Raw genomic sequence first — 20,145 nt, forward strand, 5'->3', positions numbered from 1 at the left:
ATGAGAGAATACAATATTACATTTCTCTACTAAAATCCATTTAGCGCGTTGAATGGGGCAATTTTAATTTCAATGGCATGTGATTCTTATTAAAATGATTAAAGGGTCATTTTTATGAATAGAGATTTCCGGCTACCTCAAATGTCAAACATTTGACCTTTTTTTTTTTAATTGAAGAAGAAAGATATTAAAGGAGAGTCTAAATTTAAGATATTAGCACTAAATTTGAGGTATTAGCACCAAATTTAGGATGATAAAATTCCTTTTAGTGATACCATCCCTAAACGATTAACCTTCCACCCCTAGGTTTTAGTTTTAAATTCAAAAATAAGTTTTGAGATATTAGAAACTAAATATTAACTCATAAAAATTCAACAAAAAAATAACAAATTATTATTATTATTTTAATATTTATCCTACGCTAGGCTGCCAAAATTTGGCAAGCGGCATAGAAGGACTCCATTTTTATAGCCGAGAAAAAATGGTAATAATTTGCATTTTCTTTAAATTAAATATTTGGATTTTAATAATTTAGCAATAAAGAAATATTATATTATATATCCTGATCGGGTTTAAAATTTTACTTGTATCCACGTCCCCGAGTCCATTTTGAAGGCTTGCCCGACAAATGGGTTCGTTAGAGTCACCGACGAGCGCAGCAGAGAACGGCTCTACGATTCCAGATACGCGTCCCGGCGAACAAAAGACCGCTTCCGGCGACGGAGACCCCGCTTGGATGACGCCGGAATCGGAGGCGACGAGGAGGCGGAGAGCGTCTATGCTACCACTCGAGGTGGGTACTCGCGTCATGTGCCGTTGGAGGGACGGGAAATTCCACCCGGTCAAAGTCATCGAACGGCGCAAAATGCATACCGGTGGCCCCAACGATTACGAGTATTACGTCCATTACACAGAGTGTAAGATCTCTTGCCCATCACTTTGGGTTTTCATTTTGGATTGTTAGGGTTAGTGCCAGGTCAGGGCTTTGGGCTTGAAGCTTTTGGAAGGAGCAGTTGTTTTGATATTGGAATGGTGGTGCTCTGGTGCTTCATATTATTCGGTTTTGTTGTTTAATTTGTGTCAATTGGGGTTTAGGGTTACGATTAGATTTTGGTTAATATTGGTTTTGGTTGTGATGTTGATACTTATCTGAGAATTTGGTGATTGGATTCGATGAGCTGAGTCGGTGTTGCACTTGGTGGAATTGCGATTTAATTGCGAATGTTGTTTTATGTAAACGTAATTGAGTTTACAGTGTCCTGTTTTTGGGATTACGGCTTTGGTGAGTTGAATTGCAGCCAGGGTTGTTTATTGTTCTGTGCCTCGCTAACAGCCAGTTGAGAGTCACTTCGGTGACATTGAGAAATAAGTTATATGATGTTACTCTGGATAATGAAGTTGTGTTTGATAAAGTGTTATAGGGCGACTAATTTATAGAAACATTGAAGATGAATTTGGTTGCTTTTTATGGCAGCATAAGATGCTTGGAGTTTCAATGTTCATTTTGGTTCTTTTAACGTAAGAGGTTTAAGGTTTAACCCTCTCAAATAAAAAGTAAGATTTTGCAATTGTGTTTGGACCAAATAGGTGTCTCCCCTTTTTAGATTTGGTGTGGAGAATGAGGTCATGGCTCTAATCCTTTATGGGTGCATGAAATTTGTTTACCAGTTAGAGAATGAAAAAAGAAACATGGAACATCTGCTCATATAACAAGTCCTGTGCAATTATGTTTAGTGCATGAATGGGTTATCAAAATTATGGTCGAGTAGGATCTGTAATCAAAATTTGAAATAATTACTTGTTTGAATAATTTTAATAGCAATTGAAAGATATGCTGGGGATCTCTAGGGCTGTCTACACATATGCATTGCTCACAAAATAAGGCACAAAGTAAGGTTCTTTTTTATCTTAGGGCTGTCTCAGGGTTGAAAATTAACTTTGATAAATTAGAGTTACTTCCTGTTGGCATTGTGGATGATGTTGGAGGATTGGCCAGTATCCTAGGTTGTAGGGTATCCTCTCCACCTACGAAGTACCTTGGTCTTCCATTGGGGGCTTCATTTAAAGCAAAATCAATTTGGGATGGCATTATTGAAAAAGATGGAACGTTGCTTGGTTGGTTAGAAGTGGCTTTATTTTCCTAAGGGTGGCTGGATCACTTTGATTAAAAGTTGCCTTAGCTATCCATGCTAGAGTTGTAAACCATATTGAGAAACTTTAGCTGGATCTCTTGTGGGATGGAGTCGGTGAGTTCAAATTCCATCTAGTTAGTTGGTCTAAGATTTGTACCTCGATTTCCTTTGGCGGTTTAGGGGTTTGTAACTAGCTTTTGTTTAACTGAGCTCTCTTGAGGAAGTAGTTTTCGCGTTATGCCATGGAGAGGGAGGCTTTGCGATGATCGGTGGTGGAAGCTAAATATGATAACTTGTGGGGAGGGTGGTGCTGCAATGCGATATATGGACCCTATTGGGTCTGGGTGTGGAAAAACATAAGGTGGGGGAGTTCTCTAGATTTTTGAGGTTTGAGGTAGGAGATGGTTCTGGGATTAGGTTTTGGCATAATGTGTGGTGTGGAGATCAGACTTTAAAGGAAGCTTTCTTGGTGTTGTTTTCTATTGCTCGCCACGAGGAGGCCTTGGTAGCGATGATAGAATGTGTTGGATACCTTTCAAAAGGAGGAGGTTCTAGGTCACCCACTGGCATGGAACAGTATTTGGAGAAATAAGGTTCATTTGAGAGTGACATTTTTTGTATGGACGGCTGCGTTAATAAAGATATTGACTCAACCTAAGAACGAGGCATGTCATAGTGATGAACTAATGTTGTATGTGCAAGAAGAACGGGATCCATTGATCACCTTGTGCTCCATTGCGAGGTGCCTAGAGACTTTTGGGTTTCAGTCTGGTCTGTGGGGCAGAGTGGGTCATGCCCCAACGGGTGGTGGAGCTATTGGCTAGCTGGAAAGGCCAATTTGAAAGCCACTGTAATATAGAACTTTGGAGGATGGTTCCCTTGTGCTTGAGTTAAAATCTATCATGTTAACATTCCTCTATGTTTGAATGGCTGCACACAATAGTCCTCTATTTTCTAATTTCCTAGAGTTGTGGATTTATGTTCTCCTTCTTCCCCCTAGTTGAGTGTCTCTCTTGTATGCTCTCTGCCTACTTTTTGATGAGAAGGTGATGATTTATTTGTTTGTGATTTTTGACAGTCAATAGGAGGCTTGATGAATGGGTGAAGCTGGAACAACTTGATCTCAACTCTGTAGAGGCTGTTGTTGATGAGAAGGTGGAGGACAAGGTGATGATTTTGTGATATAGGTTATTATTAAAGTTATGTCCTTTCTTTAATGTATGGCTTTGTGTAATGAGAGTCCCTCTCTTTATCTTTGGATACTTCTTTTGGATTGAAGCCGTCCATTTTTTTTTACCCTATACATTTTGACTTGCTTCTCCTTCATTTTATATTCTTGTTTTTATTAATGATTACAAAAGTTATGCATGAGTTTTTCCAGGTTACAAGTTTGAAAATGACACGCCACCAGAAGCGAAAGATTGATGAGACTCATGTAGAGGTAAACACAAGTCAAAATTTAATTGTCTTATTTTCAGAGTTTCGTTGCTCTATCTTTATTTATTTTCCTCTCTGAAAATCTATTTAAATTAGAAGCTTAAGAAGTAACCAGAGAGATCAAGTGAACCAGAAGACCATATGGGCTCTTGGTAGAAAAATACTCATCATTAGCTAGAACTTAAATGAAAAAGGAACTGGTTGTTCAATGTTTCTTTTTATTATTAGTAAGCTGCGCACTTGTCCAATGTGTCTCTATTTGAGGACCTCACCGTCCACTTTATTCTGACGAAAAGGAGGAGAAACAAAGTTAGATGCATTTGAGAAGATTAGCACCTACTTTTTAGTTTCTCTGATCACCATAATCTATGGTTCGCCTTCATATCTCACATGATTCTCTCTCTCTCTCTCTCTCTCTCTCTCTCTTATAGACATGCACACACGAACTCATATATAGTGGACATACTATAAATCTTATTAATTTTTAATGAGTAGTAAATAATTTGATTAAGAAATTTTATTCAATTTAACCGGGCTTTCTTGGGAAAATGGTTATGGCATTACGTTACAAAGAGGGAGGCTTTGTGGATATTGGTGGTGAAAACCAAATATGATAGCACGTGGGAAGTTGGTATTTCCCCCAAGAGTGGCGTTCTTTGCATGGACGTGACACTAGGAAAGACTTGACTTTTGATAACCTGAGAGAGGAAAATCATAGTGGTGGATTTGGGTTGTATGTGCTAGAGGAGTGTAGAGTCTGTAAATCATCTTGAAGAAATAAATCATCTTGTTCTTCATTGTGAAATGGCTAGAGAATTATGGGTTTTGACTATCCATCCTTTTGGAGTAGAATGGGTCATGCCTAGAAGGGTAATAGTCTAATAGAGTTGTCGGCAAGTGGGAGAGATCAGTTGGGTAGCTGTAACATTTTAGAAGTTTTGAGGATGACACCTTTGTGCCTAATTTAGTGCATTTTGAGAGATCAGAATGCAAATAGCTTTAAAGATTTCAAGATTTTGGTGGTGTAGCTAAAGAATGTGATTTTCAAATCCTTTTATACATGGATAGCTCATAGTGCAATACAATAGTCTGCATTTTTCTATTTTTTTTGTGAATTTTTAAACATTTCTTCTTTGTCTCTTGTATACTTCCTGTGGACTAGGGTTGTGCCCCTCGGTGTTTTCTAATGAGATTGAATTACTTACTAAAAAAAGAAAAAAGAAATACCAAACGATTTGTTGTGCTGACTGTTAGAATGTTATAAGCTAAATTGCCAGCTGTTATTGGCCTCCATTGTAAGCCAATTTATAATTTTTTTCAGTTATATGATCTGAATATTTCCATCATGATTATTTAGGGCCATGAAGAGCTTGATGCTGCGAGCTTGCGAGAACATGAAGAATTCACAAAAGTGAAAAATATAGCGACTATAGAACTTGGAAGATATGAGATTGAGACATGGTACTTTTCTCCCTTTCCACCAGAATACAACGACTGTTTGAAGCTGTACTTTTGTGAGTTTTGCCTCAATTTCATGAAGCGTAAAGAACAGCTTCAAAGGCATATGGTGAGCTGTGACTCATATTTTACTGTTTTTAATTGCTCTATATGTTGAATTTGTGCTATAGCATACTCGTAAATAGAATACTATATTCGCAGGGTTATTGCTGAAAGTTAGTATTTCTGCCTTGATGGAAAGAAACCACATGGTTTGAGCTTGTTATACAGGTCATAAAGATGCATAATGCTTCACACACTTCCACTTCCCTACATCCATATTTCCACACTCATAGGTGGCTTTTAAAACCACCGTTGGATTAGAATCCAATAAAGATGATCCATCCCAAATCCAATGGTGGCTTTAAAAGCCACCTATGGATGTGGGGAAGTGGGACTATGTGTAGCATTTTTTTTTTTTGATAAGTAATAAGAAGTTTTATTAAAAGCGCAAGGCGCCCCTACGTACACTAGAAGTATACAAGCGGAAACGCCTAACTAAAAAAAAAAGAGAAAGCCGAAGCTCACCCACAAAAGAACCCCAACAAACCCACCCAAAAACCCTCAAAAACAAATACCCAAAGAAGCCCAAAGCCCTCAAAACCCACACGAATCATTACATCCCAATAGTCTTGCCCTTCCTTCTCCGAGGAGACGCGCTAGCAATGCCGTAATTAATAGAGCTTTCTAAATTTAACAGCTCTCTCTTGCCCTTAGCCCTAGGCTGCGCGACCTTTATTTTCCAAAGGAAATTCTCTTTCACCTCATTCAGCAACACCAACGTCAAATCATCCTCTTCCTCGCCATCCAGCCCCTGATTAGGAGGATCAGGGGATAGCCTTCCATTGCGTGCTACCTTATTTGCCCGCGAAAATCCTCCTCCATAACCTTCAAGCTCGCCATATGCGGATCATTGTCCTTTAGACCTGCCCTCATCCACTCAATCAACCACTGTTGGGGTTTGGTCAAACCATTTTCCACAGTTATGGTGTCAGAAGTGCCTTTGGTCCTATAGGCTATGCAACCTCCACTTCCGGAACAAAATTCCCTTTCTCCTTCGGATTAGTGTTCTTAGGAACAGGCTTCACTTGAGTGTTGTAAGTAGCAAACCTAGCAAACCTAGCGACTGGGTCGGAATGATATTGTACCAGCGGAGCACTAGGGGATTCCACCGTCTCAAGAAGAAGAGAATCATTCACCCGGCTTCCTCATTCTTTCTTAGCTCTCCAATAGTAGCTTAACATCTGCTTGTTAGGAACTATGGGAGTCCCATTTTCTGATAACCCAGAATTTGAGCGTAATCTATCTCCCAAAGCTAGCGCCTCTAACGAATGAGCAGCCACAAGTATTAAAGAAAAAGAATGTGAAGGGACAGAGGTTTCCGCTAAATGTACCTGTTCAATCCCAATAGTCTTCGGAAACTCCAACGTCGACAAGGAATTCGAACCGTGAACCAAACAGAGACTAGAATCAGGAGGTTGAGCCAAAGCAGAAGCTGGTTCCGATCTAGATTCTGAACCAACCAGGGTCGATGAGGACACCTCCTTCACCTTAGACAAAGGAGGAGTCACAGATCTCGACCCTAAAAACCCCCGCCGAAGCATACCTTTTGCTGGAGAGGGTTTCCGATCGGTCTCAACAGAGGCTTCCTCCATCGCTGGGGAAACAAAATTCACCACAACCTCCATTTGCCCTGGGTTCGCACTCTCCATGCTTAGAGAACCCACCGGAGAAGATGCAGACCCAGGTTCGGAAGGCAGCGGCGCAGCATACCCAGGAAGAACCTTTGAAGATGAAGGAATCGCCGGAGAAGACACCGGCGTTGCAGACCTGAAAACCAACCCATGAGAACTCGCCGACAAAGACTCAACAATCTGACTTGAAGGAGACCTAAATGTCGGCTCCAAATCCACCGAAAAAGGCTCCGGGTGGGCTGACCCAAAACCCGCAACAGAACCCGACAGCCCAGCGCAAGGCTTCGCACAAGTCCCAGAAGCGGACTTGCGACCAGCCCTCAACCTAAACCCAATAAGAAGGTTGGGCTTCAGGCCCATCTTGGAACAAACCCGGTCCAGGACCGATCCAAGCCTCTCAAGAAGCTTCTTCCAAAGACGAGAAACCCTAGGGCCCTTCGTCCAAGGAAAGTTGCCACCCTCAAGACCAAATCGCCCTCCGTCGCAGATTGGACTAGAACGACCACCTCTGCCCATCTCAAACTCAAAACAATTCACCGGCGAACTCACCTCCCCACCGCTAACCAGCTCGGACCAAGACGCCACGGGGAACAAGTCCAAATGGCAGTCAGACAGAGGCTACTGTCTCGAACTACCCGACTTCGAGGAGGCCACAGCTGCGTAAGAACGATCTGAACACAAGACACCCCCCCCCTCGGAGTAAACATCATAGACCGACGGCCTCTCCTCTGCTGCAAGGAAAACCAAGATCTTCCGCAACTCACCCACGATGCGACGCCAACCCCCTCCTTCACGACCCTCAGGGAAATAAATCCCTCCTCTCCGAACACCCTCAGCAAATACAGCGGCCACTAAGAAACGACCCACCTTATTGAAACCCTTATGGACCTTCAGGGCCTTCCCCTTCTCCCTATAGGATTTGGCGAACTCCTCCTTCCCTGGAGATCGTAATGCCGCTTCCACCGCGTCCGCCAGCCAATCCGAGCACTGGAGACTCAGATCTAAAGATCCAATGAACCCTTTTCTCCTTTCCTCCAAGCGCAGCTCAGACTTACCTGCGTTCGTCGAAAAGGGGAACGATTTAGCTTCCACAGTAAATCGTCACTCCATCCAAACCAAACCAAGCACATCCCACAACTTCGAGAACAGACTAGCGGAAACGCGCCTGCACGCGCCTCCGCTGAGAGCGTGTTCCGCTGAGAGAAGCTATTATATAGGATACCCTTTAGAACAAATATAAATGGAAAGTAACGTATGTGTAGCATTACTCCATAAAGATCTCTTCCTTTTGATGTCAATAGAATCAAAGTGTATCTCGAACTAATTACTATATAATGTTAAGAGAAGAATAGGAGATAGGAATTAATGAATTTGAGTGGTTAGATTTCAATTTCTTGGCTATCTTTTTCTTTCATTGATTTCCATTTCTTCCTTGATTTAATTTTTTTTTTTTTCAGTCTTGGTACATAATCTGAATATTTAATTCTGTATTCTGTGTATGTAGAGGAAGTGTGATCTTAAGCATCCCCCTGGTGATGAGATATATCGAAGTGGTACATTGTCAATGTTTGAGGTAAGTTGTTTTGCTGTTGTTATTAGGGTTAATTAAGTGTTCAACATCTTATTTTGTGTGTAACTCTTAAGTACATTGTGCAGTTGTTCTCTGTTGTCTGAGAGTTTCTGGCTTTATATTGGGATGTTATAGACTTATAGTTCATAATCAGAGCCCTGCTTCTTTTTTTTTTACCTCAATTATTTTTTAGTAGTTAAAATTTAAATCTTGTTTTTCTTTTGGAGACTATATCTGTTTATAAAAAGATAAATTATGTTGAATTCATATATCTGTTGATCTTCTTCTAACTGATAGTTTTATAAAACAGACAGACTTCCTGTTAACTTTTAACTATGATGAGCTTGATAATACTTTCAGAGAATCATGGTATATAGTTCATTTAATATAGGAATATTTGTTCTCCTTTATTCTTGTCTCTCAGCTTTTCTATAGTATCTTGTGTTTTATAGGATCTTCTTGTTGCACATGATCAGATCCAAAGTTTTTAGTTGATATAAATTTTTTTGACAAATGTTTGGAAACAGGTTGACGGCAAAAAGAACAAGGTCTATGGGCAGAATCTTTGTTATTTGGCGAAATTGTTTCTTGATCACAAGACCCTTTATTATGATGTTGACCTGTTTCTGTTCTATATTTTGTGTGAATGCGATGAGCGAGGATGCCACATGGTTGGTTACTTTTCCAAGGTAAATTACTACTGCATTTTTGTTTCTTATCATGAGAAGCATGGAATTTATTGGTGATGTGGTTTAGATGAATCTTGCATGCATTTGGAATTAATCAAACAGTGGATATTATGTCAGATGTTTGTGATTCTTGAGAGTAATTTATTTACATATTTAGGATTCACAACTTCATTTTTTAAGAAGGGGGGTGGTGGGGGGCTGGGGCTAAAGAGAGGAATTGTAGGCGGAAAATGTTTTATGCCTTAAAAAATGTAAACCATTTTACAGAAAACAATTGGGTGTTTTATGGTTGACCAAGTTTTCCAAGCACAACCAAATCCCTGAAAATGTTTTACATCAAAATAAACAGAGCCTTAAAGAGCTGCTGTTCTGGAGAGTTACAAGTTAGAAGTCTTTCGAAATGCAAAGAGTGTTGAGATTAAGAATCATTATTCTTCTTCTAGCTAGGTGTATTTCATGTATACTTGCTCTGTATTTGAGTTGCATGTTTTGCGCTTTTTAATAAAATGTGTTTTCTTATCAAAAAAATGATTAAGAATCATAATTATGTTGAGTGTACTACACGCTGGAAGTAATTTGATAAATATATTTAATTGGTCTTATGTACTATGACTGACGTTTTCAGAAATTCCTGGAATTCACGTATGGCCATGTGTTCTGTATCTGCTGGTGCAGGAAAAGCACTCAGAGGAGTCTTATAATTTAGCATGCATCCTCACCCTTCCTCCTTATCAAAGGAAGGGCTATGGAAAATTTTTAATTGCCTTCTGTAAGTTGTGTTCCTCTTTTTTTTTTCTTTTTTTCTATTTAATTATATTTGCTGCGACAAGTTTCTACTTTGCATTTATTTGTCTTGTGTCATTATCTTCTAGCTGCAAGAATTTCTTACATCATTTCTTGCATGGTGCAGCATATGAGCTTTCCAAAAAAGAAGGTAAAGTCGGCACACCTGAGAGACCCCTTTCTGATCTTGGGCTGTTGAGCTACAGAGGTTACTGGACTCGGGTTCTTCTAGACATCTTGAAGAAGCACAAGGGCAATATATCTATCAAGGTACGCATTTGTTTGAATGTTTATTAAGATCAAGACAAGTTTGCCTTTGTCGTTCAATTGCATATTCGTCCGTTGTGAATTTGTTTCTTGTATTCAGATATCCCATGGGAATTGTTTAACTTCTCTTATTGCTTCCATCCTTTCTGCCGGTTATATAGTATTGAATCCTTTGCTTTCTGCAGGAGCTTAGTGACATGACAGCAATTAAGGCGGAGGATATTTTGAGCACCCTTCAGAGCCTTGAACTGATTCAGTACAGGAAAGGGCAGCATGTAATCTGCGCTGATCCCAAGGTCTTGGATCGTCATCTAAAAGCTGCTGGTCGTGGGGGCCTGGAGGTTGATGTTAGCAAACTGATATGGACTCCTTATAAAGAACAAGGTTGATGGTATCAAAGTCATCCAGATACTTGCTGGCAACCTTGACATGCAACTGACCTCTGCTTGTATAAAGTAGGCCTTAGGGTTTGAAATTGGGGATTTCTTCCTCGACAATTATCCATGTTGTGACATGTATGTATGTATGTATAAAAAATAATAGTAGTATACTCTTAAATCCATAGATGTATGTAGGCTACAACTGATTCTTTGAATTGATTCCAACTTTTTAGTTCCCTAGATTTGATCCGATACAAGCTCCTTCCTCAATGTCCATTACATGCCAAGTGAAGATTTTGATTTGCCATGGCTGTTCAGCCATAAAATAAATTTGCAGGATTCTGAGTTTGAATTTAGATTTTTAGATGCCTTGCAAAACTCACCGGTGGATGACTCAAGATTACACAAAATAGGGCAGGGCATCCTTGAAAGAGCGAATTACCAACTCTCTGAAATATGTCTTCCAAGCAGTCGGTCAGATTTTTTTAAGTAGAAATTCCAAGGTGTGAGTTCTTTTGGGAGAGTTCTATCCTTTTTATTGTTACTATTATTTTATAGATTAATTAAACCAACAGAAACCAAATAACAAAAAAAAAAAAAAAAAAAAAAAAAAAAAAACATTATAGGCCAATTGAACACTATCCTAAATAGCAATCTAGGCAGATCTTGTCCACAGCTCCGAGGGCTCCGAGGGAAACTTTGAGATGGGAGAAGCGAGTAGGAAAGTTGTTAGCAGAGCTGGTTATATCGGCCCATGGTGGGGTGTTGTGGGTGCATTCGAAGGACAGTATTTTTTGAATCTAGATTTGCAAAATTCTCTACTCGAAAAATGCTCTTTTGACAAAGGAGCCACTAGAGTAGAAGAGTTTAGAATTTATTGCTTAAGACCAAAAGTGGTGTCGGCGTGTGCAACCCATAAGCGCCATAGCATTTGCATACATTGTACGCAGGAACAGGGACTGGCAAAAGGTGGAGCGGGACGGGTAAAGTTTTCCTCTAAACTGGGTTGAGGAAATTTCTTTCGATTTAGTCTATAAAAATCATATGTGTCCATTTTTTTAATCACATGTGAGGTACACATGAGTTTTTAATAAGATTTATTCTAACTTTGTCTCTTCTATTTAAAAAGCATGTGATTTTTACATGTTTAAGGGATACATATTACTTTTATAGAGTAGGTTAAAAGAAATTCTCTCAACTCAGTTGAGTTGAAAGAAAACTGTGTCTGAGTAGGACCAATTGAGGATAGAGGGTAATTTTGGACCGGCAAAATTGCTTTTTAACTTTTCTGTCAAACTTAAAAAGCAATTTTGTGGGCTTGTACAGTTTCTGCGTTGCACTAGGACTACGTTAAAGCTTTTTGTTTACAAAAATTTATGACTCGAGCCTTTCTTGCTTTAATAACTCTAAACTGGAACCCAATCAACCCATGTTGATGCCGCCATAGATGGTACGGAATTGTATTAATTGATCTCCTGCACATCTAATCTTGCTCTCTGTTGGGTTTCTCTTCTTGTTGCATATACATGTAACCAGCCAAAGCAGTTGAGTCATTTCCAATCCCACTTGAGAAAACTGAAGACAAATTTGCTCATATTTTCTTTCATAGTCTCTCTGGCTTGATTTCTGTTTCAAGAAACCTCTTTCAGAAGCGTATATGATGAACACATGAATTTTCTTGCTTTCGTGTTATTGAAAGCAATGTGTTTAGCACTAACAAGATTTCCGATCCATAGTTCCAGCTCTGCTATTAATCCCATCTACCCAAAAGATTCCAATTCTGTAAGTAGATTTTCCTGAAAACCTTTTTACTCCTTCCTGGGACTTTTGGCTCCCACTACGATATTACTTGCCACGACAGTTAACCATAACCGCTGATTTTTTTATTGTTGTAGTAACGGTAGCTTTTCATATATATTGTCAATAGTAAAAATATAGAAAAAGGGCACAAAGCCAATTTTACGTGTAAAGGAACATCTGAGAATTAAAGGCTATGAGTTTAGTTCCGGCAGGATGATCTTGTGGTGGCTTTTCTCATTGATTATGTGAAAAGAAAGCCTGGATCTACATAAGAACACTTATTACATATCAGCAGCACCAAACTTTGAACACAGATTCAAATTAACGATATTCAAATTTGGAAAATAATTAAGATCCAAAACATTTACATTTTCTCCAAATGAAGCTTTCTCATCAAACAGTTGTGGGTTGAAGATGATGCTTGGGATGATGAATTTGTTGAAGCTGTAGAGTTTTCAGGGCTACCCCACCAGATCTCCTCTTCCAAAGATTTTCCCCTTCCCCTGTTTCAGGCTTTTGCACCCGCTTGATCACCGGCAGAGGAGGATCCATATCAACGATGCTGACAGAAACACAGCTGTCACTGCCATGGTGATTTCTCTTCGGCTCGCCTCCGATATTCTCGTTCACTTGTCTCCCGCTTCGACAGCTGGCGGTAGTGGGTGTGGCTAGATTTCTGCTGGAGAAGAGTTTCTTGAGCTTGGAGTACTTAACAACAGTGTTGTGATTGTTGTAGTTGTTGTTGTTGTTGTTATTAGTATTATGTTTGGTCGGGAAGCCAACTACTTTGTTGTTCCTCTTGACCTGGCCCATGCAACCTATTCTCGGCGACAAAGGGTCGCCGGAGAAGGACGCCGTCCGGTCTTCCCATCTCGGAAGCACCACATCTTTGATAGACGTCCTTGAACAAAACATGGGCAAAAATGTAGTTCTTGGATAGAGATGCAGATTCTGTTGGTTGAAGCGATTGTACTCATTACCCATGTTTTTTCCCCCTGCCTCCTCTGTTTTCCCCAGCACAGACACAGAGAGAGAGAGAGAGAGAGAGAGAGAGAGAGAGGTGATGGGATGTCAATGAGAAGAAGAGGGCATTGAATGTTTCCCCAAGTTGATTAGAGAGAGTGTTGAGAAAATGTCAAATATGAACAAAGCGATGTGTACTTTTAGGCAACAATGAGGTAACCCTTTTATCTCCTCTGTTTACTCAGTCCTCTTTTAAGTACAAACCCAAAGCCCAAAACCAAAAGAAAACGACGAAGAGTGTGTTTGGTGAAAGACTAATCTCAAAGGGACCATTATTTTGGTGACTTTTGGAGTGCGTTAATGGAAGAAAAGCCTTTTGTTTTTTTCACTTTTGGCAAGTAAAAATTGGAAGAAAAGCTGCTGGTTACGATAATTAAGGGAGGGGTCAGGCTTGCACATTCAACAAAAGTGTAGCCAATTGATTCATCCCAAGTTCACACGCTACTTGTTTTAAATCATATGCTGACCCCTCTCTTTGTCTCCTTGGCTCTCCTCTTAGTTTTTCATCCCATCCTATCCAACCTTTTTATTTTTTACATTATCAAATTTATTATGGATTCATATTTTTGAAAGGTCAAAGCAAGGGTGAGAGATGAAGCCTAATTTTAATGAGAGTCCAAATTAGGAGAGATTATGACCCTTGACACCTTTACCCCATTTCGTCCCTAGTAGGGTTGTGCACCGTTTTATACGGTCAGAGATTTAGATGAAATTTGTTATTGTCTTTGTCCTAGCGGAAAACTATTTTTAATATTTGCCCTATATTCTAAGGCAAGTGGTATCCACCCGTATCCACCACGTGGAAGGGCGTATATTTGTAAGTATTTGCCCACCTCATCCGCTGCATAATGAGCTTTGAGCTTATGGGCCTATAGACTATACAAGCTAAAATATTTAAAACTTATCTCAGGAAATTTTTTTTTTAAAAAAAAAAAAGTTGAAGGATATAAATTTTCTCCAAATTAGATAGAAGGAATTTCTTTCAATTCAGCATATAAGACTGTCATATGTTTTTCATATGCTCAATAAGCATACAGAAATTTTATAGACTAAGTTTAAAAAAAAAAAAAAAAATCAAATTCAATAATTGGAAGGAAATTTTTGTCCAAAGTTAATTTTACTTTTCTTCCTTGTGTTTTAAAATCATTGCCTATTGTCCTCGTCCAAACTCATCTTACTATTTCCTGCTTATCTGCAGAAATTTCCGTATTTTTTGGGTAGTAATTGTAGAAAACCCTAATCCTTGAATTTGATTAAAAAAAAAGGAGTCAAAGGGTTCAAGAGATGACAATAATTAATGGGAACACGTATTATTAGGTGGGATCAGGTTTGCCTAGAAGCAATTAATCCACGGATTCATTATTATTATATTGTATATCATGGATCACTGTAAACTCATCAACAATATTGAAAGCTTTTCATTTTCCTGCTCACCTCATCCACCTTATCATTCAACGTGCGGCTTCTCTTCATGTGGAAAAATGTGACAATTAGGCGTGACACTAAAAATTATTTTAATCAAAAAATATATATGCTTAAGAATTTAAGTGTGTATTATATATATTTGTCTTTTGTATGTTTATTTAAATTTATAAACAAGTCAATGGAAGATGAAAATAAATACCAAAATTTGTAAACTTAGAGCATTCTTATTTGGCTAGCCAAATATTATTTTAACCAACCAAGATATTAAAATGAGAGCAAAAAGAGCTGCATCAGAGTCAATAATTTGAAGAAACATTTGGTAAGTTACTACAGTAAAAAGTAAATAACTAAAATAGAGAATCAAACGTAGATGCTTTGAAAAATTTGGTAGCTAAAGTAGAATTTTTTTTTTTTTTCTTTTTCTGAAAACTAAAATGAAGTGCTAAGCTGGATTTTAATACTCTAAGAGCCTTTTTGAGATTGCGTTTGAAAGATAGAGTTTTTAAGTTAAAATGAGCTTTTCAACAAAAGTTTCATTTTGAAGCTTTTGCTAAAAGTTTTTTTTTTTAAATTTTTTAATTTTTTATTATCATTTTTAGGTTTTTTGGACCCTTAAAAGTGTTTTTAATTAATTTTACCAAACGAGTACTTTTTTTTTTTTAAAAAACGGACTTTTTGAGTGTTAAAAGCACTTTTAAGCCCCTAAAAAACAATTTCAAATAGGCTCTAAGTCTAACTCATGTGACCATGTCATAATTTCTTGTCAAATATTCTATTTTTAATGTTTTTTAGTTTATTATTATTTTTAAAAAAAATGTTTTGACTTGGCATAAAAATGAAAGTAATTGGAAGTGTTTTATAAGTACTTTGTATTTTAAATTATTTGTTAATATTCTTTTTTTTAAAAAAAGGTGTTATGAAACTTACCCTAATATCGTAATGTGCAAGTTAGTCAATGGAATGTTACTTGTAACATCTCTGATAGCAACATACTTTTGTTGTTTTCTAATTGTTGTTTGCCCATAATTTATATATATTTTTAAAAAATAACAATTTCTTCCTATATATTCACACCCATTTAATAGAGAAAATGGAGCAATATTTGACATGAAAATTCTAATCAAACCCCTGCCGTCAACCGACGGTGACGTGCCCAGCGTGTGGGCCACATGCAATACAATTGGACGGAGTTGCCACCGTCGCCCGTATTCTACGTTAAAACATTTGGTCTGACTTTCATGCAGCTTCCAATCCCCTAGTCTTTTCACACATCTAAGGGCATTCTCATAGCTTTTTCGTTATTTTCTCTATATTTAAAGATTTAATTTTTTTTTTATATGTTAAAATACACCTCAATAAATTTTTTTTTAATTATTTTTTATATTATTAAAATATTTATTTATTTATTTTTAATTATATTATATATATATGAGAGGAGAAATGAGAGATAAACGTTTTTTTTTGTTTTTTTGATTTTTTAATAATTATAAGGATTGCAGTAATGGAACCTTATACTTTGGGTTCTATTGTAGCGATCTTCATGGTTGAAGCTCATTTAAGGAGTATGCTATAGGATTTTTTTTGCAATTTTCCTGGAGTCTGCTGAGAATGCTCTAACCTATCAATTTTTTTTTTTTTAAATCTAATCACAAAATCCATCTTCTAAATAATATTCTTTTGGGTAATACTTTTAAAATTATTTTAATTTGTTGTATTAAATTGATATTTATCTTTAAAATTCTTTTAATTTATACATTTTTAAAAATACATGTAAGAATTCCTTGCTTTAATAATGCTAGTAAGAATCACATGGAAAAAGTTTAATTGTCCATCTCTTTTACTTACATAGAAATAAAAAATAAAAAATTATTACCTGGTCTAAGATACACTTTTTACCTATTTCAAATTTTAAAATAAGTGGTGATTTAACACATGCAATTGAGCTTTTAAGCTTTACTTACTCGGAAATTATAAAATAATAATAATAATTTTGTTTATATATTCCAGGTGTACAGCTTTGATAAGTTCCACGTTGTAAGGGGATCCATGGAAATTTCAAATATCGGTGAAGATAAGTGTCGCGGGGATTTTTTGAATTAATATATAAGTTGGTAAGATTAGGGGACCGACCACATGCACATCACATGATAGGAAAAATGGAAATGATCAAATGAAGGGTGATGTATGCATGCATCTCTCGCCCCCGACATGGCATACATGTAAGCACGTGGGAGGCACGTGAAAGGTACATTTTGTCATCTTTTCTTTTATATTTTTCTCGCTAGTGCCTTCCTTCCTTGGCCAAAGACGACTAAGCTATAAAATGACAAAGGTATGCTTAGCAATATAGGACCATTGACCTTCCAACTGGAAAATTCACTTTCATTTCATCAATTTATGGGTGCATTTTCTTTATTTATAATAGGGAAAATAGTACTTTGTGTTTATGAAAATATTAAAATAATCATATTTTATTGGAAGACTATAATTTTTTTTTTTTTTTTGAGAAATATACACCAGATTTTAGATTTTCTCAAGTACGAAATATTTTACCCTTTTTATTTTAAAATACAAAAAAAAAAAAAAAGGTAAATAGTCTTATTTAATTGTTAGTTTTAGTTATGATATTACTTTTATTGTTTGTTTATTATCTTGTTATAATTATTATAATCCTATCAGTATTAGTTTCATTGTTATTAATATTATCATCCAAAATCACCAGTAATATTTTCAATGCTGTTTATAAGTATTATCGTTAATAATCTCCTATCACTATCATTATCACTATCATTACCATTATCATTGGTACGAACGGAGTCAAAATTTCTCATTGAGGTACCAAATTTTGAATGAAGGACCGAGCTTAATTTTGATAGTAGTCAAACTTAAATTTTAAGTTTAAAATAATTTCAAAACAGCTCAGCCCTTATGGTTTCGTCCCTAGTTATTAGTGTAAACCATTACATGACTATTTCTTATTTAGGACAATCCAAGGTTTATACTAAAACTCGTTACATAGTATGATAATGGACGATTATTCCCTAGGAAATGTTATTAGCAATGAGTTCTCTTCCTTCCAAATTCTATAATTTAGAGTAATATGGAGATTAAGGTGGCCTACGACCGGAGGGATACCTATAGAAGGAGAAAGATCCAAGTTCAATTAGTTGCTCTTGTTGGTGCATGCAATATGAACAGTTAATTACAATTGATCCGATTTGAGTCCTAAGGAAGCTTTTGTAAAGAGAAAAATAGCCTATTATTAACCCCAAGGGTTGGCCTGATGGTCGAAAGCCTGGGATCCTGAGTTTGCTCCTCAGTGATCTTAGGTTCGAAACCTAATAGGTGTTACCTGCTCTTGGGCCAGCTATCCTATTTGAAGGCCTGCAACTCAACATTCAATGCTCTGAGTGGTGCGGAGTATTGGATCGAGAATTAGTCTGAAAGATTCTGGTTGGGCCTCTATACTCGATCAGTACCCCAACTTGGTGGGGTTAGCACGAGGTACTGTCTGGCTATAGGTAAAATTGGGAAACCTTGTTAAAAAAAAAAAAAAAAAAAAAAAAAAAAAGGGGGCCTATTATTGCATGCAAGGAGAAGGTATGTAGGGAAGAACATATGTGGTTGTCTTTGACCCAAATCTCCAAGGTAGGTCTACATTCATATTATTTAAAGGTTCTTGCCTCTTGGACTCAAAAGAATTATTGAAAGGTTCATTGTTGTTATAATTTATTTTTTATTTTTGAAACTAAAAGGTTAATTGTTAATAGAAACGTTGTCCAAAAAGATGTAGTGGTTGTAAAGCATGAGATACGGAGGGTGATTCGCCGCTTGTTGGTCTGTCCAGGCTCCAGCTATATAGACTAGAGAGGCCAAACAAGTCAAAATAAGATGACCCATAATATCCTCAATATCCACATCAATCCATGGAAAAATTGTGGAAATTTCCAGAAAATTACTGGATATATATATATATCCATGAATCGCAATCCTCTATAATTGCGGATGCTTGAAATTCTCCTTGTCTTGGGAATCGGGCAGAAAGATACTAGAGAGTTCTCATGATGAAGTGAATAAATTATTCAGTCTCTAGAATTTTCCCTGTTCAACACACTGACAAATCATTGTAGGGGATCCAATCCTAAATGCATGGCGCAAGTTTTAGAGATATTGCATGGCCTGTAATCCCCTTTTTCTGAACCGTTCATTTGAAATGAAAGAGCTTTTTCGTGTCTATTGGAGTGATTCAGCCTCTCTCGATTGAACATTTTGAGTGGCCGAACTATTTCCTTGGCAACCACTAGTCGTAACGGTCACCACTTCTTTTGCTTCTTAGTATTTGTTTTTACTTTGCTGTCCTGACCTGAAGTGTTATTTGAAATGAATGATATTGCAGCCCCGTGCAAGAGCTAACGAATTGCATATATATATATGATCTGAATCAAAAGTTTTGGTGTGTTTGCAGGTTGTCCTTGTCTTAACATTCACTAGAACATTCATATCACCTGTATTTTGTTTGGAAAGAACAGTGAAAAAGTGTCAAATCATTATTAAAAGAATGAAGAATGAAGCCTATGCGAATAATTTAAACGGAAGGAGACAAACAAGGCAATGGGATCCGGATCCCTTCTCATTACTCAAAAATATAAAATTTTCATATTACAAATCCCAGCCGTCAGTTGCATCGAAGGTCTAAACTATACCTTCCCCCTATGGTCGTCACCAAAGAGAACACTAAGCGATGAAATAGGTAGCACCTTAGTTCTTCGTGTTGCAGGAAAAGCTTTTGACCCTGGTCTCAATATAGAAATGGAATGTGAGATATTTGTTGCTTGGAAATTCACAAACCTCTCTAATGGGGTTGAATACTTCTCCAACAAAGAAACACTATCCCAAGTGCATCATTCCTTGCGCCAAGGAATCAGAAGCAACTTGTTCGGTTTTTTTATCGGTTAACGAATTTTGAATTTTATTTATTTATTTTTTATTTTTATTGTGGTTGTCCTTTTTGTCTGTATTCTAGAAATTTATTTTTTCCTTTTCATTTATAAAACATATGCTTTATTGATTATGTAGTTACAAGAAAATTAATAAATCTTAACATAAAATCTTGTAACCGACTAACTGATTAATCGAAAAGGCCAAAACTATTCTTTGTCAGCATAAAGTCGGTTAATTAACTGACTTTCACAAATCAGTAAGCGAAAATGCCCATACTCACACCAACCACACCGATACTCACCTCTTATCTACACATGGTTTGATAAAAGTCAAATGACCAACATGTAATTCAGAAAGTTATAATTTATTTATTTTAGGTCTAATTCAAAAAATTTAGTAGACTGTTATACAACTGAAATGATGTGGTAATAGTAAAGATTAGCTTCTGACTTTTTTTAAGTGCTCATATTCACAACCATTCCAGTTATATAAGTATATAACAGTCTT

The 20,145-nt window shown here is 37.1% G+C and overlaps 2 protein-coding genes across 2 annotated transcripts; one reads left to right on the plus strand and one right to left on the minus strand.

Moving 5' to 3' along the window:
• Positions 1–592: 592 nt before the first annotated feature.
• Positions 593–10,689, plus strand: LOC132187412 (histone acetyltransferase of the MYST family 1). Its single transcript, XM_059601717.1, has 9 exons — positions 593–917; positions 3,211–3,299; positions 3,514–3,573; positions 4,927–5,136; positions 8,265–8,333; positions 8,858–9,019; positions 9,695–9,788; positions 9,930–10,072; positions 10,255–10,689. The coding sequence occupies exons 1-9, from the start codon at positions 629–631 to the stop codon at positions 10,456–10,458; spliced, it is 1,320 nt and encodes a 439-aa protein (XP_059457700.1). The 5' UTR covers positions 593–628; the 3' UTR covers positions 10,459–10,689.
• Positions 10,690–12,543: 1,854 nt separating this feature from the next.
• On the minus strand, positions 12,544–13,418 carry LOC132167627 (uncharacterized). Its single transcript, XM_059578635.1, has one exon. It carries the CDS (start codon positions 13,231–13,233, stop codon positions 12,643–12,645), a length of 591 nt encoding a protein of 196 aa, XP_059434618.1. The 5' UTR covers positions 13,234–13,418; the 3' UTR covers positions 12,544–12,642.
• Positions 13,419–20,145: the final 6,727 nt, after the last annotated feature.

The sequence above is a fragment of the Corylus avellana genome, chromosome ca1 (genome assembly GCF_901000735.1).
Source record: "Corylus avellana chromosome ca1, CavTom2PMs-1.0".
NCBI classification, from domain to species: domain Eukaryota; kingdom Viridiplantae; phylum Streptophyta; class Magnoliopsida; order Fagales; family Betulaceae; genus Corylus; species Corylus avellana.